At 36.7% G+C, this 27,908-nt stretch overlaps 4 protein-coding genes across 6 annotated transcripts; 1 reads left to right on the forward strand and 3 right to left on the reverse strand.

Moving 5' to 3' along the window:
- The first annotated feature begins 5,286 nt into the window (after positions 1 to 5,286).
- LOC137730927 (GDT1-like protein 5) lies at positions 5,287 to 8,708 on the forward strand. The gene is made up of 13 exons (XM_068469937.2): positions 5,287 to 5,707; positions 5,802 to 5,870; positions 6,182 to 6,241; positions 6,349 to 6,396; positions 7,035 to 7,123; positions 7,205 to 7,241; positions 7,319 to 7,363; positions 7,474 to 7,539; positions 7,619 to 7,663; positions 7,745 to 7,806; positions 7,915 to 7,987; positions 8,109 to 8,204; positions 8,380 to 8,708. Exons 1-12 carry the CDS (start codon positions 5,690 to 5,692, stop codon positions 8,178 to 8,180), a joined length of 684 nt encoding a protein of 227 aa, XP_068326038.1. The 5' UTR covers positions 5,287 to 5,689; the 3' UTR covers positions 8,181 to 8,204; positions 8,380 to 8,708.
- Positions 8,709 to 8,875: 167 nt separating this feature from the next.
- LOC137730928 (ATP-dependent Clp protease adapter protein CLPS1, chloroplastic) lies at positions 8,876 to 11,394 on the reverse strand. Of its 2 annotated transcripts, none has more exons than XM_068469939.2 (3): positions 11,142 to 11,394; positions 9,854 to 10,004; positions 8,876 to 9,578 (listed from the first exon to the last, which is right to left on the reverse strand). In XM_068469939.2, exons 1-3 carry the CDS (start codon positions 11,203 to 11,205, stop codon positions 9,317 to 9,319), a joined length of 477 nt encoding a protein of 158 aa, XP_068326040.1. In that variant the 5' UTR covers positions 11,206 to 11,394; the 3' UTR covers positions 8,876 to 9,316. The 2 variants fall into 2 exon arrangements, with proteins under 2 accessions (XP_068326040.1, XP_068326039.1); XM_068469938.2 differs by having other exon boundaries at positions 9,854 to 10,007; positions 11,142 to 11,350.
- Positions 11,395 to 13,362: 1,968 nt separating this feature from the next.
- LOC137732997 (lysine histidine transporter-like 6) lies at positions 13,363 to 17,012 on the reverse strand. The gene is made up of 8 exons (XM_068472224.2): positions 16,767 to 17,012; positions 16,526 to 16,671; positions 16,045 to 16,428; positions 14,891 to 15,284; positions 14,290 to 14,395; positions 14,036 to 14,127; positions 13,864 to 13,932; positions 13,363 to 13,765 (listed from the first exon to the last, which is right to left on the reverse strand). Exons 1-8 carry the CDS (start codon positions 16,923 to 16,925, stop codon positions 13,667 to 13,669), a joined length of 1,449 nt encoding a protein of 482 aa, XP_068328325.2. The 5' UTR covers positions 16,926 to 17,012; the 3' UTR covers positions 13,363 to 13,666.
- A 1,478-nt stretch (positions 17,013 to 18,490) lies between these two features.
- On the reverse strand, positions 18,491 to 27,696 carry PFT1 (phytochrome and flowering time regulatory protein (PFT1)). Of its 2 annotated transcripts, none has more exons than XM_068470313.2 (15): positions 27,291 to 27,696; positions 25,523 to 25,553; positions 25,156 to 25,219; positions 24,327 to 24,457; positions 24,018 to 24,227; positions 23,857 to 23,922; positions 23,235 to 23,445; positions 22,783 to 22,850; positions 21,871 to 22,656; positions 21,666 to 21,719; positions 20,951 to 20,979; positions 20,503 to 20,571; positions 20,309 to 20,393; positions 19,713 to 19,799; positions 18,491 to 19,330 (listed from the first exon to the last, which is right to left on the reverse strand). In XM_068470313.2, exons 1-15 carry the CDS (start codon positions 27,386 to 27,388, stop codon positions 18,833 to 18,835), a joined length of 2,487 nt encoding a protein of 828 aa, XP_068326414.1. In that variant the 5' UTR covers positions 27,389 to 27,696; the 3' UTR covers positions 18,491 to 18,832. The 2 variants fall into 2 exon arrangements, with proteins under 2 accessions (XP_068326414.1, XP_088544446.1); XM_088688320.1 differs by having other exon boundaries at positions 18,491 to 19,351; positions 27,291 to 27,648.
- Positions 27,697 to 27,908: the final 212 nt, after the last annotated feature.

Consider the following 27,908-nt stretch of genomic DNA (forward strand, 5'->3'; position numbering starts at 1 on the left):
CGCAAACACTTTTGTTTTTATATCGACATAATTAAATACAATTATTTTTTCGCGATGCTTTCAGCCATTTTAGAATGGGTTTCAAAAATTCCATAGATCAAAAAACAAGAAAAGGAAAAAATGGTAAATTATATTTCGCTCCCTCAGATTTTCGTCCAATTTCAAATGAGGAGTGCTATCCACTCACCATTTTGTTACCTCCTGCACATCTTTATTAATTTTTGTTCATTGATCTTCTTCAATTTATTTGATTTGATGACCAGAAATTAAGAGGGATGCGATGAGTAAAATGGATGTGTGGATAATGTTAACATCAAAATTGTAAGGTTAAGAAACTTAATTAAATTCACTTTAGACGGGCTTAAGAAACATGCTGGTATTAAAGGGACTCAAAGATGTAAGTTGTTCACCCCTTAAAAAAGGCTACATCCACTATGTTGTTCATCAATATATTGATTTCAAGGCTAAAGAGCACTCGGTTCATACATTCACTCTATTCTCTCTTTTGTGGGCTCTCAAACTGACATTTAGTGTGCCAACAACTTGCACTAGCTTACTGACACATTTCCACCTATTTAGCCATGCTCTTGTTAGTGTTAGTAGTCAAGATGATGTGCCTTTTAGGTTCAGGCGAGCATAGTATCTCACTTAGACTTTGGTTACTCTACCCCTCATTCTCGAGCACTGTTCCGACTGCCTTTACGTCCTATCCTAGGCCTTTGTTATGGATTGCAAGTCGTTCTATGGTTTGAATAGCACTTGAGTAGTTCTGCCCCATGAAACTTGTGCAATAAAGTCGTCAGTTCGTTCACGTGTTCCACGAGGTTGGGAGATATTTCTTTTGTCTCGGTTAACTTGAGTGTTCAGGTCAACCCTCTTTGAACCCCTTCGACCTTAGGCTCTTTAGTCTTTCCTTGGGCTTATGCCATTGGCTGGGCCTAAAAGGGCCTAATGTTAACAAATAGCACCACCTTTAAAATTCTCATACAATGACTCACGATTTCATACCAATGAGGCTTCGACGACAGAAGAAGAAGAAGAAGAACAAACTCGTGCAATTGCATAGAAAATCGTGAGTCGTTTTATGAAATTTTAAGAAAATTGAAAAACATATTATGAAACCGTAATTTACCGAAAGAAAAAACCAAAATGAGAGAGCGAATTCAACTCGCACATGGTCAATGCTTCGAGAACTTTTTCCAGGTACCTGTCACATATGTTGACCTGGAATTCCACTAACGAACATTTGACATATGTATATTTTATTCTTTTAAATTTAAAAATTGACAATTTTTTTAAAATAAACTCAAAATGACATCAGAGGCTCCCGAGCATGATGACGCCGAACCACCCAAACTCACTTCCATCACCAGTAGGTGATTTTTCTGGGATCATCATCCTTCTCTCTGTTTGACTTTCTCTTTCTTTCCTTTCCCCTTTCTCTTCCGCTCTTACCTCTACATGGAACCCAGAAATTGCCGACGGCGACTCCAACTCATATTTGCTGTCGTCAATCTCGATTTATCAACCGGAGTTTGCCAACATCTTTTTTGTTCTTACTCTGGAGCAGGAAAGAGAAGAAATGAAAAGGGGAAGAAAGAGAGAAAGAAAGAGATATGGAGAAAGATGATTCGGAAGGGCAGGATGGGTAGACTGCTGGAGCCGTGGAGGGATGAAGTGTCACGCCCAGACCGATGAATAAAGACTATTCACGAGTTAGGGTGTGAGCCATATCTTAGCTATAGAAATAAATTCTACAACTAAGGTATGGTGGAAAAATTACAATTCAATTATAATGATTACACCATACATCAACAAAATCTTACATACAAAATTTTAAAATACGCAACAGAATAATTATAGTGCACAAATTAATTCACAACAAAAACTACTAACAAAATAATAATTAAATTGTAACAATTCTTTCAAATGCATGAAATATATGCAAAAGAGATGCATGAATGTATTCATTCCCTTCTAATCTCGCTAACACATGCCTAAGGCATGCAAGCCTGCATGTCCCATACCATGCTTATACCATTTGGCTCCGAGTACGTAAGAATATGAATTAACTCCCGTTCATCCCTTAAACCCAATTTTTTTTTGTAATTAAACTCTCAATTTCCACTTTATTAAATAGGCACTTCCCCCGACGCCCAATTGTATATTCAAACCCTTTCTCCTGACGTCCGACATATATAAGATTTCATTGTTTTTATAATCAACCAATTTGTATACTCAAGCCCTGCACCCTGCACCCTACACCTGACATATACAAGGTTCATTATTTTATATTCAAGGAAAACTTCAACCCTTGAATATCCTCACAACTCAAACACTTTACAAGACTCAACACAACTCTTTTTTCTTGCTTTGCAATGCATATGTATATGTCATGTTCACATAGATATCAATACTCACATTTTCTTTAACAAGCCTGTAAGCTTCAACATAAATCAAATTGATTAGTAACAAGAGTAATATAATCATAATATTGACAAAATAATAATCTTTAATGTAAATGATAAGCAATATGTTACCATTTCCTCCCTCTTGTTCTCTTCACCACTTGCCTTTCCTCTTCTTTAATATAGCTGAAATTCTACATATGTAGTAGGGGTCGGATTGCCGAAAAACTTCCATGAAGGGAGAGAAAGAAACTAGAGATGTTGACCATGCAAAGAGGTTGGCAGAGAAGGCTAGCTCAACCGAACATCATTTGTTCGAACTGGGGTACAAGTCAGCAAATAGATTGGATTGTCGTGATTTTTGGATATGTTATAGATGAGATGGTAAGGAATAACTTTTGTGAAGGAAGTGTTTTGATCGGAACTCTAAAGAATAGGGTTTTGGTGCTCAAAACATGGCTGTCCAGTTTTCTGCGGAATTAGAGAATGAGTTGGTATTTCAAACATATCAGACGATCGCACCGTTGGATTTTCCTGAAATTTGGATATATCATGGTAGAGAGACAGAAGAACAACTCTCATGAAGAAAGTATTATGATATAATCTATGGATGATAGTGTTTTGGTCTGTTAAATAGGCTGGATGAATTTCTAGTTTTTGGATATCTTTATGTTGATAGATGAAAATGACGGTATTGGTGGAAAGATTTGTTGAGTAATGTCTCATGCATTTTCTGGAATTTGTTCCCCCCTTATTTTACAACATTCTCAAGGGAAGTAAATGGATATTTTTGATGGTTTAGTGGGAGTGCTCTCATAACAATGATCTCAAAATGTAAACAACACAAGATTTAAGTGGTTCGCCAAATCAACTACATCCACTAGGGTTTGCTTTCATTTTATTTCACTATATGTGGTAGAGTTACAAATACAATGAAAGATGGCTTTAAGCCCTAAGAACATGTAAAAGAAAAATAGGAAGGTAATATGAAAGGGAGAATGACTTTTTGTTGGAGTTGTTCTTTTTCTTTCGTTTTTTTTCTTCTTCCTCTCTCTTTTCTTCTTCCTGTTTTCCTCTATGTCCTTTCGTTGTTTATTTTCTCCTTCCTTTATGTAGATTGCATGACATCTTCTTCTCCAAAGAATCTCCACAGGTGTGCTAATGGAAAGAAAGTAAGTGTTGTGCTAATCATTACCATGAAATGTGTTCCAATCACAAAACAACAATTGTTGTCCTAATCAATAGCAATGAAATGTGTTCTAATGGAAAAACAACAAATGTTAGATTAATCATGAATTAATGAATATCATGCAAGGTGTTCCTTGCACCCAAAGGCCACGTCCAAACAATTTGGGGGATGAATTCTCACCAATTATCAGCCATGATATGTGGTCCAATAGAAAAACAACAAATGTGAAGCTAATCATAAACTAATGAATAATATGCAAGATGTTCCTTGCATCAAAGGCCACGTGAAATGTTCTAACCACAATAAGTTGTCATCTTCCTCTGTTTAGAGTGGTGAAAATCATGCAAAGTGGACAAAAGCTCAAAAGCCACGTTCAAAGTCAACGGGATATGAATCCCACCTCTTCAAAATTTGGAGGGATGAATTATCACCAAACATTTAACTCCTAGATTCCTAATGAATACAAACTTGCCAACTCACCCTTAAGTAGACTTCACCTTCACATTTAGAGTGGTGAGTAATCACCAAATCATTAACTCCTAATGTTACAAACTCTCCACCTTATCTTTGAGAGAAAAATATCAAGACAAAATTACTCACTTAGTCTAACATCAAACTCTCGGCCCTTTGTGAGGAAAATCAAACCAAACTCATTTAAATCTCTCTTCTCCAATTCAAACTAAAAATATCTCTAATTACATATGAACATGAAATAGCTAGTTTTTGCATAAAATGATTTGTAGCAAAAATGATTTTACATTGAAATATTTTACATATTGAAAGTAGGTCCTTGCATAAAATAAATCTAATAAAATCATTACGTAAAAATAATTACCCCTCACACACACACACACACACACACATATATATATATAATCTTTTTTTTTAAATATGGGGTATTACATGGGGATGGGGATGGGCGATGGAGAAATGGGTATTTTCGATTTGCAGCAAAGCGTTGGAGCTCACCCCACAACTTCAATTTTTTTTTAATTATTTAATAATTTTGTGAAATGAATATAGGAAACTTTAACGAAAAGCTTCCAATACTGTTCACTTTAACGAAAAATCACATTTTTACACTAAAAAATCAATCATGGCACTATTCAGTTTACCCTTTATTTTGTTCTTATCGGTAAAACTTAAAGTTTTTAAGTCATTTTTCATTAGTTTTCCTATGAATATAAGGGTAAAATGGGTATTTTTGTGTCACTTAAGAAGTAGAAGGATAGGTGTTAGATGCTTATTAGTGGGGAACAAAAAATTTCTCCAACGCTCGGATTGTTTGATAGGAGAGATTTTTCAATGTGATTGGCACACGAGGTGATACATCACGTGTCACTATACAAATGGTGGAATATGTGTGTTAAAAAGTTAATAACTTAAAAAATAAAATTTCCCACAACTTACATAAAAACAAGTGGTGTACCACTTATGTTCCCGTCACAATAAAAAACTAGCATTTGCCTATATACTTTGTGTGTATGAACATATTTTTTTAGAAAATGAGAAAGAGAGGGGGAGAGATAGAACGCGGAGAGAGTGGAAGATTTTTGTTTTTGGTTATTTTATTTTTTATTTTAAAATTTTAAAATTAGAGATATGCTTCAATAAAAAACAGTAAAATTTGGACATGTGAAATTACATTATTATTCATTATTTTTTATATGCGATAAAAGATTAAGTTGTATTTTTTATCATTTTTTAGTTGAGAAAAAGAATTTCGTTAATTAATAGAGATTTCTCGTCCGATAGAGCTGCCGGAGCATCCAATCCTCTCCCAACAGTCCTTTTCCGTGGTCCAATAAAAAAGCATCCATGGTGATTCGCAGCCTCTTTTAATACATTAAACCGCACGCTTTAAATTTCCCCACACGCTTTTGCTGCTGTTGTACTCTGCTACTCCTGCAGTCCTACTACTTATACCGGGTTCAGAAACTCCAACGACCCAGCCGAGTCAGTCACAAATCGCCGAACCAACTCGCTCGCTCACTCACCAAATTGGCAGAGCGAGTCAGAGCGATTCCCAAACTCTGACTCACTTCTCTGCGAAAAAGCATTCAGTTCTTGTTGTACGCTACTCAGTGAAAAAATGAGTACAGTCGTGCAGGTAATTCATTCTCTCTGATTAATCGAACCGCGTTCGGGTTTGTCTTAATTTCGATTTGTTTTAGCTTAATTGAGTTGCTGCTTCCGTTGATTAGGGTTTCACCAAGTCACTTGCCATGACTGTGCTCTCGGAGATCGGCGACAAGACCTTCTTCGCTGCTGCGGTTAGTGGCGATTGCAATTTTGTTTCTTTTTACCTTTTGCTTGTTTTTGAATTGTGGAAAAGAATTTGGGCATGTTGAAAAGTTTATGAATTCAATACTACTGAGAAAATCGAGTTTTTGCTGAATTGTTTAGTTTATGTATGAATTTTGAGAGGACAGAGTAAAATTTGAATGCTTTCGGTACCTGTTGAGCATTTAATGGGGTACGAAGCGAATTCCATAAGGGCGAGAACCACATCCCGAATTAATATTCTTCCATCTTATACTATTTTGTGCATGGTAATCTAATGGTGTGATTTTTTTGCTTTAAGATTCTTGCGATGCGCCATCCTAGAAGACTTGTTTTGGCAGGTTGCCTAGGAGCTCTGATTGTAAGCATTTTCTCCCACTTTATGAACGTTTAGTCAGTTATGTCTGTGATCTGGGATGTTTATTTTTTGAGGCCTCACATGTATCTCAAATTTTTGTTGAATTTTAGGTGATGACTATTCTTTCTGTTCTCGTCGGCTTGGCTGCTCCAAATCTGGTAAGCACTCTGATTCTGCCACCATGGAATTGCTCATCCAGGGGATTTGTTTTAAGATCCAAGGGAATTTACTTTCGTGATATGATGGTTAATGATTGTCCCACTTAGAGCATCTCTTAGTGGTGATCATTAGAGTGGAAACATTTTAAGGAAAAAGGATTTAAGACCGACTTTGATCTACAGTAAATTCTATTTTAAGGTTATAGACTTATAGGTGACTGAAGTTTACTTGAAATGGTAAGAATCTACTGGTATTGAACTTTAGTATGAGATCCCATTTCATTCGGCCTGCAATTCCAAGGACGATTGCAGTTTGTATTGATTGTTTGGGCTTAGTAATATGGATACAAGCTATAAACAAAAAATTTGTTCATCATAAGCGAAACCTGTTGTTTAAAACTCTAGAAGACTGAAAAATTCGTGTTGTCATATGCTTCTGTCATCAACACTAGTGGTGCCAGAATTAACTGGAACATTATATTCAGTCAACATGGGTGAATAATACATTGACGAATCTCTCAGCATGTAGTTGAGGGCATCTACCTAAAGTTGCCTGACTGATATAACCAAGAATAGCCATATTTCTATTTGTTTTCTGTTCTAATATGAATATACTGAACACTGATCTTGAATTACAGCTCTCAAGGAAATGGTCCCATCACATAACGACGGTGTTGTTCTTTGGTTTTGGACTATGGTCCTTATGGGATGCTTTTAAAGAAGATGGGTAATGGAATTATTATTATTTTTTTGTATTTATTTTACTGTTTTCTTTTTGTGGTGGAATTTAATTATGGTTGCCCTGCAGGGGTGAAGATGAGCTTGCAGAAGTTGAAGCAGAGTTGGTTGGTTTCTCATATTTTTATTCATAGCTTGCATTCAATTCAAATCCTTTCTGACTTCACCCTTTTGGTGCCATTAGGATGCTGATCTAAAGGCTAACGCAGGTGGCAGCAAACGTAGTAAGGTGCCCCCAGACACTCTCTCTCTCTACTATGTGCAATTTTGAGCTACACCTTTATGAGATACATCGTGCTAGTTTTTGTTTTTAAGTTATGAACGTTGATTACTTTTCAGGATGATGATGACAAGAAGCAGAGACGTTCATTTCTCTTGCAGTTCTTCTCACCAATCTTTTTGAAGGTTTTATCATCTGTGGATTATGAAATTCAAATTTTTGCATGACTATAACTTAACCGCATCTATCATGCTCATGCTGCAGGCCTTTTCCATTACTTTTTTCGGTGAATGGGGTGACAAGAGCCAGGTGAGAATTTTTCCCGTTGAATATGTAATTTTATTCATTATTGCTTCAAGACGGTTTGGTTTTGACCTGCTATTCTTTCAGCTAGCTACCATCGGTCTGGCTGCAGATGAGAACCCATTAGGTGTGGTTCTTGGTGGAATCTTGTAAGTTTCCATCCTTTATAAACTGAACGGCTTCTGAAATCTTGCAGTTATTCCATTTATTGTTATTTCTGCACTATTTACTGATTGTGCTTGCCATCTTTTTCTCAGGGGACAAGCGTTGTGTACGACTGCCGCTGTCCTTGGTGGAAAGAGCTTGGCATCTCAGATATCTGAGAAAATAGTAATTATATGCCCTGCCTTTGTGCTTTAACATATTATAGTTCTTGTTTTTTTATATCATGCCTGTTGGCTGTAGGCAAATATGTGGCATCAAAGTTGTAAGTTATAACTGTTTTGTTCAGGTTGGTTTATCGGGTGGAGTTCTTTTCATTGTTTTCGGAATCCAATCCTTCCTTTCGACAGTGGAGGCTTGATACCTATAGTCTGATTAATGATTAGTAAGTATGCTGACTACATTTACACCATATATTCATAGCAAAGTATACATTTTAGAGGTGTGAGTGACCGGAAAATGCATGCTCGTTGTAAAAATTTCACAAAGAGAAGAATGCGATAACTGTTCTAGAATATGTTTTTGATGACGACTCTTCTGTGTCCTAATGTGCGTTTCAGGGATTGAAGGATGATTTGTTGACTAAAGAACTTACATCTACACCGTGCGAGTAATTTACAAGCATTTCAGCTTCATTGTTTATCAAAACGACAAGCGTATCAGAAAAAGAACTGATTCAAAGAGTTGGATTGTCTACAAGATCAATACCAATATTGCACTCTGGCAACTTTGGAATCACTGATGAGAACAGTTCTGCTCTACTCTGTTGTTGCATTCCATTCTTATAAAATCGAAGTTTACGTTGATCTCTCGGATTATGTTGTAACCTTACTGTAACAAAGGTCATTTATCTTATCAATTGGAATTAGGGTATTACTTTGTTTGTTCACCGTCGACCCAAAGCAAGGATTAAGTTGAGCTACAGAGTGTAATCGTTGCTTTCGGGTTTGAGACAACATAAGACTCCTGGTTTTAACTCATTTCGATGAATCGCAATCGAACAGGAGTACTCAAGATGATGGAACTGATCAATCTGAACAGATAACAAGTCGAATCAACACGAAAAGAAAATTTGGTATCAAATTTTAATGCAGGACTAATGCCAATAAAAGGGAGCTATTAGTCCAACAATAGTAGCAGCGGATAATCAAGGACAAATGTCGCTGAAAGACATCACTTTTGGTTGTCTAAAAGCGCTTTTGATCTTCCCATAAGCAAGTCCAAGCGAACCCTAAGTTGATTAAATGTAAATGGGCAAATTAGAAAAGCACCATCTATATAAGCTAAGACAGAGAGTTCAGCAGGCCACTGCCACTCAGAAGGAACACAGTGCAATCTCAAACACTAAAAGTAAGCCTTTTCATTAAACTACCACCCTCTTGTCTTAATTTGATCACAGGATGACCGAGATTTCATATCAATCGGGGCATTGGGATTATGTGCATCTGATGCTCAGGGTTATTCTTCACAGCAATTGGATTTCCACCATGCAAGTTGTTAACATCCGTCACCTGCAGGTTCAATTGAACTCAGAAGTCCATTGTGTCTCAGTTGCGTGCAGTGTTCTTCAGCATCAGCCTGAGCACATATGATCACTACCGACAAGCCATTGTGGTGTGCTTCTTGCATAATATTAACAGCATTGTCAAGGGTCATCCCCGGGATAACCTTCATCAGTACTTGCACAACATATTCCCGTTTGTTGAAGTTGTCGTTGTGCAGTATTACACGATATGGAGGAGCTGTCTTCCTTGATTTCCTGAACAATTTTGGACAGTCTAACATTAACTCTCTTCTAATTTTACAAAGGAGAAACCATGAACTCAAAGAAAAAGCACTAGTACCAAATTGAACCGGAACCAGGTGAAAATGGAAGGATCATAAGTTTTAATAGTTTGTCTTAATGATCAAGTTTGGTGCAACAGGATACGCACGGGTAAGGCATTTGATAGGAGTGATGCAAACCCATTTTGCAGCTGTAAAATGTTAAACAAAGCACTCGTATGGTGTACAAATATAACTGTATTTCCATACCTCAAATCAAACTCAGAATCACGGGCAGGAGTTGTTTTCTCTCTAACTGGCCTTTCCAATAACCCTCCTCCTTTACCAGGTACTGCTGCTGATACAGCCACAGGAATGCTAAGATTGGTGCATGTTCCTTTACAAAGAGGGTGTCTGTCTCCTGCTAAATACGTTTTATAAAAAAAGCTTCACCATTTGGAATCACTCGGGCATATATATGTTTAAGGATAAAGAAACACTACAGTAAGCACTATTCTTACTAACCAATCTTTGATTGAAAAAAAAAAAAAAACATTTAGCAACGGAGTCACGAATTAAGAAGACAGCATATACTAGAACCTCCACAACATGTGTATTTACAAGCCTGCAGATATATGTCTACAGAATCTATGGATTTTGAAACCCAAATCTTTAGTATTGGCTCTCCGATTGCTCGGAAAGATGAAATGCAGCTAAATTGTGGCAAAGGCACTTTTAGCCCTGGCACAAGGGGAATCGTGAGTTATAGTATATTAAAAAAATAAACTGAAACAAAGTCGTAATACAAATTACACTGAAATCAGACCCTAGAGATGCTGGATCTTTAGGACTGCACAAATCCTTGTAACCCTTTTAAGGAAATCAACATGATGGATCTTTAGTGCCGCTCCCATTGCTCGATCTTACATTAGCAAAAATGGAAACTCCACCACTCCCAAAACAGAGCACATACGAAGCCCGCCAAAGTTTATTCACAAGTACACAACGAACTAACTTGCATTACACTCCCCAATCTGCCCTACCTACCTCTTCCAAGATACTGGAAAATTTGACATGAACATAGTACCAACCGAAAAAGCTTTCAATTTTCGGAGAAGTTTATTGTAATCAAAACTTTCAAATCATCAAAGAATACAAATGCACGCTTACACATACGATTCAAGCAAGTATATAATCCTTTGGCAGCATCGACAGAACTTAACAAGGAACTACATACAGCTATATAACAATATGGGGTTTTTCCTTAGCAGTTCATGTTCTGTAAAAGCGGTACTGAACACTTCCATTTTAAACAGAAAAGAGAAACCCATTAGAGATAATCAATTTTCTAGGCGTATTATACATTTAAAATTCATAAATTTCAATAAAAAATAAAAAAAACAAAAATCCTAAATTTAAAAAAAAAAAAAATTCAAGCCTTGAGTTAGAGGAGCTAAGAAAATCTACTCGTAACCCTACAACTGCTGAAGAAATCAAAGATTTTGAGGGAAACCCAAAATCCGAACAGAGGGAAAGAAATGAGAAAAATGGAGAGAACCTGGTTTGGGGTTGAAGACGTGGTTGGGGGAGAGAGGGATTCTCCCGCAAATCGCAGTCTCCATCAATCGATCTTTCTTTTTTCTTGTGCTGCTTCTGCTGCTGCTGCAATGCGTAGTGCGATTTTATTTATTCAGTTACTGGAATTTTCTGTTTTGGTTTGAACAACCGAAATAACAAGAAAATGATCGAACAACTGCTGGACTCCTGTGCGGTGTTTGGTGGGACTGCTGGTTTTCGCAATCCATAAGACTGGCGTCGTCTTGACCCTACCAAGTAATTTAATTTTATTGTTTTATGAACAATTATGTTATATAAATATATAATTCAGTTTCATTAATGCAATTTATAGTTAATGTACTTTGGGTCTTGAATTTTTATTTTCAGTCAATTTATACTTTATATTTACTAATTAATAAAATATTCATTATCAACCAAAATCTGATGAAATTACCAATTTAATCCTCTAATTAAAACAGAACATGAATAAGAAATATGATGCAGAAATGTAATTTCATACAACAAAATTTTTTATTTTTTATTTCAAAACATCACCTACATGTAATTCTAACATACCTCTAATTATAAAATAAATAAATAAATAAATAAACTTTCAACTCCCACATTCTCTATCACTATCTTCCTCTCTCGTTCTATTTCAAAAACAACAATAAAAAAATTTCTCACACGCTTTATGTGTGCCCATATGCTAGTACTTATAAAAATAAGTTAATGTGAGCATTCCGTCGACTTGTTAAGATTTTATTTATTTTATGAAATTCTAAAAGTTGACAAAAAGTTTTACACTGACTTATTTTAAGATATTAAAGTCTAATTTAACTAAAAAAATATCAAGCCCTAAAATTCATTGTAACTTTGACTAGTGAATCTTTGATGGTACATTCAACCCTCAATTTATTATTAGTTGCATGTACAAGGGAACATATTAGAATTTTCGCAATTTTGACACTAGGTGAAAATGCATAGAGCAAAAAGTCATAACTGTCCTAATAAAGGTTTTGCTCTCACAGCCATATTCGTCTCTCACTTCATCTGTGTCTGCAGGTCTCACCCTTTGAACTCTTCTCGATTAGGTATTCAAATTCCAGTTATTCAACCATGGCCGTCAGGAAAAAAAAAGAAGAGGATTTCCTTAAAGAAAGGAGGAAAGAAGAAAGCTGCCGATCCGTTTACGAAATATGAAGAAAGATTGGTACGACATCAATGCCCCTCGTCTGTGGTTCTATAACAACAACATGGGTAAAACTCTGGTCTCCCGTACTCAGGGCACCAAGATTGCCTCCGGAGCACTCAAACATCGACTTTTGGAGGTCTCACAAACTTTTGGGCGATGAATTTCACGCCGGACAAGCTGAGGCCCTTGGTAAGGAAATGGCAGACTTTGATGGAAGCTCACGTAGATGTGAAGACGACAGACAATTATACTTTAAGGATGTTCTGCATTGGCTTCTCGAAGCGACGTCAAAATTGGGTCGGTAAGCGCTTGATAACATTACACTTCAAGTTCAATAGTTTAGAAGAAAAAACTAAATTACCTTACTTAATCTGCATACAACTTTTAGCACGATTAAAGTGTTTCAGTATGAAACTTATAATTGTTCGGGATCTTTTTTTCTTTCTTTCTTCTAATTTACTAAATAGGTTAAGAGGACCTGCTACGCACCAGCCAGATTAGGCGGATCCGCTGCAAGATGAGGGAGATCATGGTCGCGTGGGCGACAACAAGTGATCTGAATGACTTTGTCAAAAGGTTGATGGCTGAAAGTATAGGTAGAGATATTGAGAAGGAAACGCTGAGCATCTTTCCTTTACAAAATGTGTTTATCCATAAAGTCAAGATGTTGAAAGCACCCAAGTTTGATCTTGACAAGCTGATGTATATTCATGGTTATGAAGACCTTGGTGTCCAGGTTGAGAGGCCTGATCAAGAAGAAACTGCCCTGGAAAAAAACGTAGGACCGTGATGTTTTGCTTTAAACTAATCCAAACTGCGGGGAGGAGGATTGGAGCTCTAGAGCATAACTAGTCTAGCCAATGCAGCTATGCCCAAGTTTATAGATATCATCGGAGGTTAATTGTTGCCAAGCATTTTTTTTATTTTCTTCTACTTTAGAGTTGCTCGAATTATGTTTTGTGAATTTTCTCTGAGGCAAAGAACTACTTTTTCTTTTCCCGCCATTTATGCGGTATATGGATATGAATTTTTCATGACAATATATTAGATAACACTAATCCAAAAGAGTATATTGACTTGAAATTGCTTATGGTAAAGCAAATGCACAGCCAGAACCTAACATTAAAAAGTAGAAACAAATGAAAATGATGCACGAGTTGCTTCGTACGTAGCTTGGCGTTAAATATGATCCACTCTAATTAAAAGACTGCATGCTTGATTAATTCTTGAAGGAAGAGGATGACAGAGCATTAGTCCTGTTACTCCGCAACTTGGATGATACATAATTTTCGTCTGATTAGTGGCATAATAATCCGCTTATATATCGTTAATTACGTGTAAAAACGATATGTTGATGCATCAGCAATGATATTACGAAAACCTCCAACTGTGGAAGCCAACATGATGAACACTCCGATGAATATGCAAACCTGTAAACACACAGAGTCCTAATAAATAAACTTTTTTGTAGCATGATGTATCAATTTGCGATATCGACAATAAGGAATATTAGATATCTTTGGCTTACCCAGTTGACGAGCCATTGAATGCTGTATCTCTTTGGTTTCTTAATTCTCAGCCACATTATACACGGAAGCTGTTGAAAAAAATGCTCACTTAGTTAATTTCTTTCTGATGATGCAGATCTGTAATTTGTGCAAGAACAAATTAAGAAATCAAATAGAGTGAGATGGGCTTACAAAGTATGAAGTGGGGGCAAAACCAAATCCACCAAAGAAACCAAGAAGGTCTCCAAAGAAAGGGAAGGTGACTCCAACAAATAATGTAAATGCTGCAACATTAAATATATATATAGTTTGTTTCTCGGGAAAATCAGTGAGAAAATGCGATGAATTTTTTATTAAATATATATATAGTGATTAGGAACTTAATTAGGTTTTAATCAAGCAGAAATGACAGAGATACGGAGACGTATGGGAAATGGGAATCTCACCAACATAAGCTGATCTCGTGATTAGTCTAAGTGCAATTCCAGGTGGGAAGTTCACCTTTTTCACCATCATCCTCTCAAGCATGTCAAAAACAGGCATAGCATAAACCTGCACACTTTTTAGTCACATCCTTAATTTAGTGTGGTTCTAATATTAATGAGAAACATTCAAAGAATCAAAGCATAGATTAAAGGGAGTTTTAACGAAACATTCATGGTATTGTTCACTTTTAATGAAAATAATATTTTTATTCTGAAAAGTTTTGGAAGCCATCTCCTATCAACTGTTAAAGTCAAAGTCACTAATGGTCGGATCAGTTCCAATTATTTATTTTCAAAATAATGTTTAAAGTGTGTTTTTACGATAGAAAACACTTCTAATCTTTAGCATTTATATTAGAAGTGCTTTTGCTATAAATTTAAAAAAAAAATATATGATTCCAAGTTGTTTCCAAAACTTTTATAAGATATATTTGGAAGTACTTTCTAGAAAAACACTCAAAAAAGCTTTTAAATCTGCCTAACGTAATCAAAAGTTTTTTAAGTTGTTAGGAACCACTTCTAGTTGTCAGGAGTGCTTTTGTTACTGAGTGCAGATTTATACCTGGTAGCTGCCAATGACATGGACGACAACCATTAGGTTAGCAGCAGCAATGAGCCATGCAGGTTTTTTAAGATCTATGAGCACGTTATCATCGACATCTTGACCCAAAGCCCAGTACCCGATGAGGGCCACCGGGAAATAGCAAATTGCGTTGATAAAGTAGGCTCCTAGAGCACCTTTCCACATGGGAATTCTCGACGGCTTCTCGGGCGTCGATGGAATTGTGGCCTGGATTTCAAGCACCACTGCATGCCCAGCAAATGCAAACGAGATTTGACCTAATGCATTGAAAACCCTAAACATGTAATCTGCAGGGCTTGTTTTCTTGTATGCATAGCTCACGTTTTCAACCCGACCTTTGCTTAAGCAACCTGCCCACGCTATAGTTGAATAACTGCAAATTAACAACAAATTCAAGTTTAGGAAAAATTATATATTATTTGCCTTCTAAAGTTCTCTTGTTAGGTTTACGAGTAAATCTTCCGTAGGGTTGTCCTACTATTAGAAGACACTAAAACGATAACATAAAATATTGTGCAACGTACCAGTGTATTATTTATTTAGTAACCTTCTAGTTTTACTTTTAATCTCACTTAGTATATTACAGTTTAGTGGTGTTCCTCTTTATTTGGGAATGAAAGGTCTTAAGCTTGATTTTCACGGAAACAAATTCAAACCAAATCAGTATGGCTAACTTAGGCTTAACCCACTCCCACCCAACAGTAGTATGTATTAAAAAAATGGTACGTACTTCTCTAATTTATGCACATTTCTCTAATTGATGCTGTTGAACAAAACTAGACCACACTTGACTCGGAGAAATTTTTCAATGTGATTTTATACGGGATGGTGCACCACGTGTTATTATACAAATAGTGGAATATGTGTGTTAAAAAATTTTAAAAATTAAACTTTCTACCACTTATATAATAACACGTAGTGTACCTCAAGTTTCCGTCACAAAGAAAAATTTCTCCTTAACTAGAGTTTGTGTGTGAAGTTAAAAAGGAATTAATTTCTGCACTCCCCTTTTTTTCTTTTTTCTTTTCTTTTTTGTGGCTTTTAACAGATTTTGTTTGGCCTAAAGCAAGTCTTCTAAATCAGAATTTCCTTCTCATGGAAAGTGAAAACTTGGTGAAAATTAAAATTACTACCTTAGCGACATGATAGCTGCTGCTAGAGAAACACCAGCAACAGAGTTGAAATTGGGGAGCTGGGAAAGAAAGAAATGAAGGGAACCAAAGATGACAATCCAGTACGATTGCTTGACTGGTGTGCAATTGGCACATGCCATCTCCACAAACTTCTTTAGACACTTTCCTCCGGTGACCATGTACACTATGTCACAACCAACCTGCACAATCATTTGTTGCGGAAGCACAATCCATGGCCCGAACTTTGGTCCGAAGGCGTGTCGGCCAAGGTCGATATATCGGTCAAACCGAGTTCCCGGAACACATTCATGGAGCTGAATCATCTGCCACATTGTGTTCAAGGTCATGCACCATGATATTACCAGCACCATTGTCCCTGGACCCCTGAAAATTAAAGGTAGAAAAAAGTAGGGTTTATTAGTATATTAATACAAGTACAACTGGTATATATATTATTATCATGAGTTGGGGTGTTTTGTACCATCCTAAGTAGGCCATGGCATAAGGCAGGCTGAGTACACCGGCACCGATCATGGCGGTGACTGTGTGAAAGGTGGAGTACCACCATTTTGCACGGCGGGCGTTGTCCACCGGCTCCTCCTTCCATTTGTCGTCTGAAACAACTTCCTGCCATAGTTTCAACCATGGACATGAACAAACAAACAGAAAAATCAGAGTGGAATTTGGAAAACGTCGTGTGAATAAAGAGTGGTGATGCTCACCTCTGGAGGAGGGGAAGTTTTAACCATTTTTTTTTCTCTTCTTTTGCGATGAAGACAGGGAAACACTTTCAATGTGGGAGTTGATTGATCGTCATCATGTTGTATGTATATAGTGGTTTCCTGGCCCGGAATATAGGCAGAAATGTAGGATATGTACATTCCTCAGCCCCACTCATGTATTTATTTTTAGCTTTTTTTTTACACAGGGACTTGTGCTTTATCCAGTTGAGCAAACGCGAATCATACAGGAAAACAAATAATTTAATAAATTAAGTTGATATAACAAACCCCTTGCATGTACTTGGCTTAAGATGTTAAAGTTTTAAACCCTCCACTTAAAATTATCTAAAGTCACGCAAGCTAATATTGCAAACAAGGTTTTACGAGAATTCACATTTGTCATACTAGCAATTATACACATTTATGGTGGCTAAAACTTTTTGGTCACGATCATCAAAATATTTTTTGTTGCTGAAGAGGCTTTTTATATCTTTAGCGATTGCTTAGGAGTTTATTTTGTTTAGGAGAAAAACATGGAAGAAAAAATGAGAGCAACTAATATGATTATCTGGTTATGAATATTTGAAAAAAAATAAATAGTAAACTTATTTTGCATTTAATTTTACTGTATTGTCAGTAACTTTTATGTTGGTTATTTTTCTTTATTTTGTTGGTAGAGCTAATTTGGTCTTTTCAATCTCTTTTAGTTGACAAAGAGAGTTTTGTTAATAGATAATTTAGATTATGTGGTTGGAGAGAGGTCTCGATTGGACTTTCTTATTAAGTTAGTTTCTTATATTGATGAGACCAGTATGATATCAGATCATGAGACCTAATACAACATTATATGTCAGATGACTCTAAAGATTAGTAATGCGTGAGCTTATATATGAAATATATGTTTCTTAAAATGGGCACAAACAATTTTTTCTCCAAAATTACTCAAGATAACTTGGACTGTGATTTGATGATATACTCCACCCACTTTGATGCTATATACAAAGGAATCCAAGGACCCCATTTTGACAGGCATCATTTCATTAAGCTCCCATGTCAATTTTTCTTTACACAAAAAGTTCTTATGTGCAATTATTTATATCTTATCCCAAGTATTGAACCAATGATTAAAGAGCTTAGTTGGTGGTGAATGGAGCCACCTTAAATTGAATGCATTGGGATTATAAAGAGGGAATAGTTTGAGGGGTTCATGATTAAAGGGCAAGTGAAGGAATGCTCTTCGTGTATGGGAGTCGTTGGTGCGACTCTTTTTTCTTTCTTCTTTCGAGTGTCCCCAATGGCTTTGCTATTTGCATCCCCAAAAGCCAATGGTGATTGACTGCTACCCACTTCTTACCACAAAATTAAAGCTTAACAAGTATTATATCTTGTTTAATTAATCTTACGCTAAATCAACATCATGTTTATATCATACGACACTCGTAGGATTTTTGTAGAAATTTGTAAAACCCATTAAAAACTGCGAGTTAGACACCCATTAAACCCATAACGTCCTCCAGATAGCAAACAAACGAGGGGAGTATATAACAGATGTTGCAAAGACTCGTTATAGTAGTGACACAGGGAAATATGAGTCCACAGATTGACTACCTCCAGACCTGCTGCGCGTTAGTTAGGCTCGTTTTCTAAGTAAAAAGCGAAACAAAAATCTTAAACGCTCGAGGGGTACTCAAAGACTAGATGAAACTCCAAGCAGAATCCTCATCTTGAACAAAACCAGCACTTAATTCATAAGCATATTTAACAGTAAGGCATCCATTAGAAGAAGAACCCAAATGCAGGGATCACTCATCAGGCATAATCCCTTTAACATCAGTAGAGTTACTAATAGTCCGCCGTACGACATCGGCATGAAGAACATGCAAAAGCATCACAAATTTCTATCCAACGCAGGTCAAGTAACTAGCCACAGTTTCATAATTTTCATCTAAAAAGATAGGCCTCTGAAACTGATAAATAAAAGTCCGATCATTAGGGATTACACTGGCTGATAGTAAAGTTATTTATATGCGAGTCCCCGAGTGTTTATAACAAGTTGAAGCTCTTATTTAACCCATAAAGCCCCCTCCAGGCATATTAGGCCCTTGTGACGAAACCTGTCCCTGTGAGACTAATTGCGACCGGCCTTGAACATAAGCTTGAGTCATCCCTGTCCCAACCAACTGTTGTTGTTGATGCTGTTGCTGCAATTGCTGAAGCTGCGGCAGTTGCTGTTGTGATTGAAGTTGTGAGAGCTGCTGCTGCGAGAGTTGCTGCTGTTGTTGAATCTGAGGGTGCTGCTGTTGAATCTGTGGATGTTGTTGTTGAATCTGAGGATGCTGTTGTTGCTGACCGGGTACTTGCATTTGTTGCTGCTGTTGCTGACCGGGTACTTGCATTTGTTGCTGTTGTTGCTGACCGGGTACTTGCATTTGTTGCTGCTGTTGCTGACCGGGAACTTGCATGTGTTGTTGCTGACCACCTACTTGAATTTGTTGCTGTTGTAGCTGTTGCATTTGCTGCTGCTGTTGCTGACCGCCTACTTGTGGCTTAAACACAACCATATCCTGAACCGATGGTAGATTTAGCTTTAACAAAAACCAGGTTGTAAGAAGGTTACAATGCCGAGCCACAAACTCATTTTGGAGTACCACCACAGGCCTCCATTTCAGAAAGAAGTTAAAACAGAAGTTGCAGGATATGCAGGGAACCTTCAGAACTAAAAGCACCTTATACAGGCTAGAAAGGTCCTTGACGATCCCCACAAAATTTTCGCAAAACACAAGGTCCATTTTGCTGGTTTCTTTTAGTACTGAAGGTACCTCACATATTTGTTGTGGATTTACGAGCTCAGAGTTGGTGGCTATGAATACTTTATATTGGCAAAAACTAATATCACTGAATTACAATCTGCGGTAATAAGAATGGTCTAAGTAATAACAAGCTCACCCCTGGAAACAGCATTCCAATCAAGCGGCATGCTTTGTCTGAAACAGAGAGCAGTAGTGTCTGAGAGGGCAATTGGATCACTGCACACTGAAAAAGTGGGAAATCAGCTTTTTGAGAAGAAAAAAACATATAAGAATAGTCCTTGGTTTCATGATTACATTCAAAGGAAAACTATTGCAGGTGGTCAAATAAAATAGAAGAACTAGCTTTTGATGCTGAAGTCTCAAATGGATGATACCACAATCAAGAATTACCCCACTTCAAGCCAAGAGAGCCAATTAAATGCATAAATTTAGTTATCACAGCATTTAGAGGTTATTGAGTTTAAACAGATACTTAACTAAGTTCATATCAGAATGTCACACAGAATCTAAGGAAGTACTCTGCCAGATTAGAATTTACAGATAATCAAGTGGTAATCCAAGATGCTTAGATTAATATATATAAGAGAAGACGATGATTAGGCAAGTGGGTAAGGACTTTTGAGGGATAAAGTGGAAGTGGCAAGAAATTGGATAGCAAATTAGCAATGAGGACAATTTTTGAATCTCGAGGGAAAGAGTGGTAAGGTGAGATAAAGAGAGTAGACAGCTTACAAGTTTCTTCTCTTGCAATTGCCCAAGAAACCCATGCTGATTCATTGCCCGAAAAACTAAAAAGTCTGCCTTTCCAACATATTGCCTGAATTATAAATATTGATGAGGTCAAGAAAACTGAGGAATATAACGTCAGGAGGAAAATATTACACAGAAAAATAAAGGAGAGAATGTTTTCACTAAATTGTAATTACTTGTTATTCATGTGGTCCTGAGATATGAGCCTCACTATTTGCATTGTTGGTGGCCAGTTTGCTGCAAGCCTGAGGAGTGAAACAATGCACGTCAATAAATATACGCCAATGACACATTTTACCATAGTCATGAGATTAAGATTTTATTGTGCACTAAAGCACCAACCAATTAAGCCCAACTAAAGAGTTCTGATCAAAATACATTCAACATCACGCCAAAATTCTTACAGCACGTCAAGCCATTAGGATTCTAAGAATGAAGGTAACTAAATTTTTATTTTAACCAAAGAAAAAGACGTCTGCTTTGATAAGGTAGAAATATTAATAGTCATAGACCTCTTTTTCTACATAAAAGAATTAAAGTTAAAATAGAAACTTTAAACCATTGATTACATTCCATTAACATCTATTTGAAACAAAAAGAAGAAAGAGTACACTCCCGACTTACGTCTCAGAAGCTGAAGCACTCCTGTAACCCTGACAAAATTAGAAAGCAATTGTGGAGTTAACAAACAATTAACTGCTAAAATTGTAAAAGATAACTAAGAGAAATATAAATAATCCCATGTGGTTAGGCCCTAAACATGCCTCATGCTGTGGTTTAATTCAGGACGCTCAGACCCTTATGGTTATCAAATTGTCTATAAAAATAGATGTCATTGATGGCACACTTGAAATAACTATTTATCGATTGTTCAGTGTTTTCGGCAATTTTTGTTCTCTCTCCTCCTCCGACAAATGTATTAAAACTGAAACCAAATGCATAATACTTTTGAATTCAAATCACTCTGAAGCACAATCACAAGGAAACATAGAGAACTTTTTTCAGAAAAATTTAAGTTCAACATAAATAACTATGGTTATCCATGACAGCACATTGGCTTGATTCAATGGCAATTTGGAATTTCCCTTCTCTTGTGATAGTTTATCAGTGGTGTTTTGGGTGAAGAGTAGTTTGTGGAAATCAAAGAAATGATGGTCAGACGGTTTCACAACCAATTTATACGGAAACATACTGAAAATCCTCATGTGCCAGAGTCACACACATGCTCCACTTTTCTCTCAAAAATAATAATTTTGTGCAATGCAAGAAACCAGACGTAAGAGTATCACAAAATAAACCACAGTTTCCATGTCATCCAACGAGGTAACTGAGAACGAACCTCCAATCTAGTGATAAACACAGGCTGCCCTTGTCTCTGCCCAGATAAATTTCCCTGCATGTATTTTCATCATTCAAGTATAAGTTATTGCGGAATACCACAGTAAAACAGAGCCAACCATCTTTAAAACTTTCCTGACATTCTGGCTTAAAAAAGTTACCACCAGAAGTTTGAAAATCCAACCGTATTTTTTTAAAAGACCTACCTCCCAGACTTTCACATATTTGGATTGTGCAGATGCCAGAGCACTTGATGTCTGTTGTGAAAACGGCACATTAGATGCTGAATTATTGTTTGCACCAAGTGACTGCATCCCAGATTGCACCTGTTGAGCCATTCCTGGAGTAGGAATCATTGTACCAGTTCCAGAAGAGGCACCTGTTGAACCAAGGGCACTCATCATGTTTGGGTTCATGCCAATTCCACTTTGAACCATTTGCGGTCCCGAGAGATTTCCTTGGCTCATACCAGGAACAGCTTGACCCATACTAACACCACCTTGGAGGTTACTCATTGGTTGTGACATCCCAAGGTTATTGTTGCCAGAGACATTAGAGGTACCTGAAGTGAATGAATTAAGACCTGGGTTCTGCGCAACCTGTGTAAGATTGCCGGACCCTGAAGATGAAAATACATTTTGAGCAGCACCAACTGAAGATGCCATTCCACTAGATATCATGTTTGATACATGCATGGCCATAGGATTTTGACCCATAGTTGGGAGTCCCATAGAAGTTCCTCCAGTTAAGGCTGCTGCGTTCATCACACGTGCTTGAGAGATGTTATTGAGGATGCTACCCACAGGACGCGAGGGATGTGTCACACCACTCACTACAGGTTTCAAATCTGGCACATTATCATTATTTGTGGCCATCTCTTGCGAAGCAGAAGATGGTGACGAAGTCTGCAAGCTTGGGACTCCTTGGGAAGGAGGACGGACAGATGGAATGTGTGCAAAAGAAGGTCCCATGGAACTTATGGTACTTGGCTCCTAAACAAATCATATCAAAACTTTATGACTATACGTGTGCAATTTAAAGCAGTATACCAGACCAAAAAAAACATCTTTTTCCTTTGCACAAAGCATAAAAGTTCAAGAGTGCATAAGAAATCTTACAACTTTTACAGTAGCAGGAGGCACATTTCCAACAGAAATTGGTTGCCGATTCATAACAGGTCCATTCACTAATTTGAAAAAGAGGAAAGAAAAAGAAAGGATAAGTCTGCAAACAAGCAGGATAAGCAAGAATTAACCATGAAAAAATATGAACAGCCTAGCCATAACAAACTTAAGTGATTAATTCAAACAAGACAGCCTATTATACTAAGATTTGTAATTCATTTAATCTTACTATGTTCATTTGAGAGGTATGACAGAGACAATTACTCTTATAAAAGATAAAATAGAAATTGCGACTACACCTTATTGATACTGAAACATTGATAATTTCAACAAAAAAAAGTCAAATAGATAAGTGAAACCAAATCATTAAGTACTTTCATTAACAGAAGCAAAAAATGAACCAAATATTTTGCATTGGAAAAAGGGACAGCATATTGACTGCAAACCTGAGGGCATAGAAGTTGGAGGCGGCCCAGTAACTGAAGCAACAGGAGCTATGTCCATTTTTACAGGACTCTGATTTGAGGGCAAAGTTGTAATTCCCGGACGACTTAAAGTAGCACGGGCCTCCATAAAATTCTCTGAGATTAAAACAATAAAGTGGGGATTTTTCGCATTATCAATTGGTGGATCTGCCGCTCTAGGGTTGCGCTTTCCCTGCATTGGCAAAGTGGTCACTATCACACCAACTTCTTCTAGTGATCTTAAGCCATAGGAAATAAAATATTCAGTCTGGCAACAATACCGTCGCCTCCCTTTTGTATTGTCGAACATTCTTTGCAGCTTTATTAATATAATTAGACAGTGGTTCCATGCATATGAATACCAGAAAAAAAAAAACTATATTTTTTGTTCATGATAGTCTAAGTGGTTGATTTTAGAATTCAACAACATAAAGGGTTAAAGCTCAACAAAGCACCAAGAAAAATAAAGGAAGTTACTTTAATGTTGATTTAGCAAGATATACAAAAAGTCAAAAGCTTAATATATACATACATACATACATACATATATATATATATATATATATAAAACATATAAGGATAAGAGATAAGAGATGGAACATACTGCATTGTATATTGCTCTGAGCTTAGGTAGCTGTTTTGGACAAATGACTGACAGAGAAACAGAGCTCTGGATGAAAAAGTAAGGGCTCATTACTGATGACTTTCAACCCTCATGAGGAAAGGAACAGACACCGTTAAACTAGGAATAAACAAAAAAACTACCTGTGGAAATGATTTAGCAACAGCCTCAGCATCATAAAGACGATTTTCAGTTTGTGCATCAATATTTTCATTTTGCTCCAAATTTTGAATTTGTGGCCGATACACTGGTGTGGGCAGAGGGTGAGGGTTACTCGCAGCAATAAGAACACAATGCTTCTGAAAATCCACATTTTGTTGATTTTGGCTTCCATTTTGAACTGTAGGGAACATCTGTGTTTTACATCAGAAGAATTGTAAATGTTAAGTTTAAAATGTGACTAAGAAATGCATTTGAACTCAAAAGTACTTGGACGGCTTTGAACAGCATACCATTAGAGCTTCCGAAAGCCCTTCCGCAATTGCAGCATCACTAAACCCACCCCCAGAAAAGGGTATAGCTGAAAGCCAATGTAAGAAGAGATCCACATCCCTTGTCCAGCCACTCCGTTGTACCAGGCAACCTTGATGAAAGGTTGTACAATTATTTCAAAATATTCATATATATATTGAGCAAATGCCAGTTACAGTAACGACATGAAATGCCCGCATATCATCTTGGTGAATTGGGTTCATAAGAAACAAGGTGTGATACTAGTTAAGTGGTAGTTTACCGGGGGAAAAAAAAAAAAACTTCCATTTCCAACCATAAGTTGTCCTACTGAGGGGAACTGGAAACGTATAACTTAATGTAGCTCACTGTATTTCCACATAAAGTTCACAAAAGTAGACAAGGGACTGAACTCAAACAAGTTTTTCAGACTTCCAGGTGGTGTTATGTACAAAGAGCCACTACGTTACAATAAAGTCTACTAATTTTAGAATTTAACTTAAAGCTAGTAAAAATCCACCACTTCAAAGGGAATAAATCCACAAAGCATGTTAAAATCACCAAGAAATAATTTGCAAACCTTGAACAACATCCAGCTTAACTTTCAAACAATTATTTGACTTAGTATAAGATTGAACCCTGTTTACAAAGAACTATTTGACTTAGTGTAAGATTGAATCCTGTTAGTAGGAGGATGGAGGACTAGCAAGTCTTACCCTACATAAAGTAAAATTCCTGAAGAATTTATAGTCAACCTCGTACTGCAATAATAAATTAACAACACAAGTCATACATTGGAAAACTAGGAATAAGAAGAACAAAATTACATACCACAATAAGATCCATGAGTATTGAATGTGACCAGGGAGAGCTCAACAGTAGAAGTCGAGAGCTTCTGCATCTCAAAAGCCAAATTACATAATAAGAAAAAGACTACCAAGCTAGAAGTCTTACAGAGGGAACTAATAATGCTGTTGCCAGTGAAATGTAAGAATGGTTGTCTGTGGTTTGATAAATAGTTGATGTAGCGTACAAAAATGGTACTCAAATTATTACATGCATGCTATTAACATCTAGTCAAAGAAGGCACAACCATGTACACGAAAACATGTTTAAATATGTAATGAACAATTAACAGTTCGGACAAATTACTTCTGATAGATAATGATAAACCTAAAGTAATGGAAAAGGGACAAACCTGCCCACTTGGCTCGTTTCCACAGAAACTCCTACAGGAAAAAGATAAATCAGAAGTGACTTATTTATAGAGCAGTGCATAAAATCCCATGCATGTTAATGAAAAATCAATGACAAACTTCATATTTGGTTCTATGTACAGGAATGTATTTGACGAAGATTGTTAAATTCCAAGTATGAACCTTCACTGAAGTTGTTATACCTAGGCACTTATTAACTTTTAGAATTCTCAAGGACAGCTGTATAAAGTTTTCATGTGCAATGAAATGAAACTGTAAATGGGAAATCATGATAAACCTCAACTTTTATACTATACTTTAGGGAATTGTTCTATAAATGGGCACTCCTAATAAAATTAATTAAACCCCAGGAGAAATATATGATTCAACAGGACAAATTCATGAGAACTTACCTTGTAACCTACATCATAAGTAGAAACCAAAAAGTAACGTGTGAAATCAAAGTTGGTCATAGACAAGGAGGGAGAAAGAACAGAAGCTACGACACAGCACAAAGGAAGAAAGATAGAAAAATTACTAAGAACTTAACCGCGGACCTTACGATCTTCTCTAAATAATCTTTAAAAATGAGTTCCCAGAAGGGACCCATGGCTGCAGTCCCTTCAACAGCGATGATCAGTTGTTTCTCAGCCATTAGGGTTTTCTCTGTGATGGAATTGGGGATCCTCTTTTAAAGATCACATTGACCACCTCGGGCATATCTAATAGTCTCATTGACAAGCACGTATGTACATTTTTCTCTAGTTATTGACACGTCTGCACGAAACTCTGTAAAGTAAAAACTAACCATCCACCATCGACCACGTAACCTATACGTTACTGATTATAGTATTACAATAACAAAAATAATATTAAGAATTTAAATAATTAATAATAATGTGTAAAAATACACTTCAGACATCGTAGTATAGAGAATGCTCACTCCAATAAGCTGGAGCATGATACCCTGCTTCAAGATGTCTAAGGAGTTATCCACTCTCTCCTTTGCTTGAATACCGGAGGAAAACCAATTATTCAATGTCAAACCCAAAACGTAAATATGACAGATTTAGCCTATAAGTACTGTATTTGTTCCTAAAGCAGAAGGCTCTGTAATAAGTTCATAGCAAACACGGGATAATAACTAAAAGTTACCTCATTAAAATCGCTTGTATTGTGTGCATAATTTGGAAGGAAGTTAATCTTGATACATGGAATATATCTATCTGACCAATTATAGGACTTACTTTCCATCACATGCCAACAAGCAACAAATCAACGCATGGAGCTCATCACCGCGGATAGCTTCTAACAAAACTGATGAGAACTAACTAATTATTTACAAATCAATCAAAATCCTGTTTCCATCAGGATTATATGAAATAAAACTTTGTACATAGTAGAAATACAGCAAGGCTGCCTACGATTTCACGGTTCGAGGGTACAGAAAAATCGGACATTTTTATAACTCGCTAAACTAGTTTTATCAGATTCTTTCGTAGCTGACGAAAGATTCAAAATTGAACCAAAACAGTATAGTTTTTCCAGTTAACAAACAACTACTCCACATAACCAATTTCAAAGTGAAAAGTGAAATTGCAATCAAATTTCGATTCCGAGCCACCAAACGCAGCCCAAACAAGCTAATTAATCACATATACGAGCTTCATAAAATTCTCGTCCAATAACAAACACCAAAACCCTAAAATCACAAAAAAAAATCTAAAAAATAAACAACAAAAGAATAAATTCAGCCAAGAAACTCCCTACCTGATGATCTTATCAAGGTAATCGGAGACGACGGTTGCCCAGTAGGGCCCCATGGCGGCGGTGCCTTCAACGGTCACGATCAGCTGCTTCTCCGCCATCGTACGGCTCGAAAGAACCGTAGAGAAATTTCAACTGCTTTTGCTGGCTGTGCGGCGGAAAATGTGTGAAAGTCCAAAGCTTGGAAACGGTGGTAAGTGCACGAAACGCAGCGTTCTGGGTGACGAAGACGAGTATTTTAAATGCGAGTCAATACCCCGCTGCTACTGCTGCTGCCGCTACTGGTTTGGGGGTTCTTCCGGTGGCGCAAAATTAAAGGCGGAGCCCACCGCCTTTTTTTAGTTTTTCTAGTTGGAACGGTGGTAAAACCTCAATAAACAGTCAATATTAATAGGGTAACCCCTGAACTATTTTGAATTGACCGATTTGCACCCTACCTTTAAGATTTTGAATTTCTGTCCATTTTTTTTTTTTTTTCTTGTTGCTTTCTTTTTAATTTCTAAAACAAAAGCAAATGACTGAGTGAAAATTGTTAATTTAGATTTTGATATAATCATGGATTGCAACACACTTATTTGGGTTGGTTGTGTCATTTTTGCTTGATCTTTCTTTTATTTCCTT

Source organism: Pyrus communis, chromosome 16 (assembly GCF_041283825.1).
Source record: "Pyrus communis isolate YQ-2024b chromosome 16, ASM4128382v1, whole genome shotgun sequence".
Lineage (NCBI taxonomy): Eukaryota > Viridiplantae > Streptophyta > Magnoliopsida > Rosales > Rosaceae > Pyrus > Pyrus communis.

Excerpts from the sequence above, each read along its gene's own strand:
- LOC137730927 (XM_068469937.2), top strand. Across the intron at positions 5,871-6,181 it reads AGACCTTCTTCGCTGCTGCG|ATTCTTGCGATGCGCCATCC; the intron begins GTTAGTGGCGAT and ends TTTTGCTTTAAG. Across the intron at positions 7,124-7,204 it reads GATGCTTTTAAAGAAGATGG|GGGTGAAGATGAGCTTGCAG; the intron begins GTAATGGAATTA and ends GTTGCCCTGCAG.
- LOC137730928 (XM_068469938.2), bottom strand. The coding sequence starts at position 11,205 with ATGGAGACTGCGATTTGCGGGAGAATCCCTCTCTCCCCCAACCACGTC. Across the intron at positions 10,008-11,141 it reads CGTCTTCAACCCCAAACCAG|CAGGAGACAGACACCCTCTT; the intron begins GTTCTCTCCATT and ends AAACGTATTTAG. Across the intron at positions 9,579-9,853 it reads GATTCTGAGTTTGATTTGAG|GAAATCAAGGAAGACAGCTC; the intron begins GTATGGAAATAC and ends AAAATTGTTCAG.
- LOC137732997 (XM_068472224.2), bottom strand. The coding sequence starts at position 16,925 with ATGTACATATCCTACATTTCTGCCTATATTCCGGGCCAGGAAACCACT. Across the intron at positions 15,285-16,044 it reads GCAGCTATCATGTCGCTAAG|TTATTCAACTATAGCGTGGG; the intron begins GTAGTAATTTTA and ends GTTAATTTGCAG. Across the intron at positions 13,933-14,035 it reads TTGCCCCCACTTCATACTTT|CTTCCGTGTATAATGTGGCT; the intron begins GTAAGCCCATCT and ends TTTTTTCAACAG.
- PFT1 (XM_088688320.1), bottom strand. The coding sequence starts at position 27,388 with ATGGCGGAGAAGCAGCTGATCGTGACCGTTGAAGGCACCGCCGCCATG. Across the intron at positions 23,446-23,856 it reads TCAGAGCAATATACAATGCA|GGAAAGCGCAACCCTAGAGC; the intron begins GTATGTTCCATC and ends TTGCCAATGCAG. Across the intron at positions 20,394-20,502 it reads CAGGACCACATGAATAACAA|GCAATATGTTGGAAAGGCAG; the intron begins GTAATTACAATT and ends TTTATAATTCAG.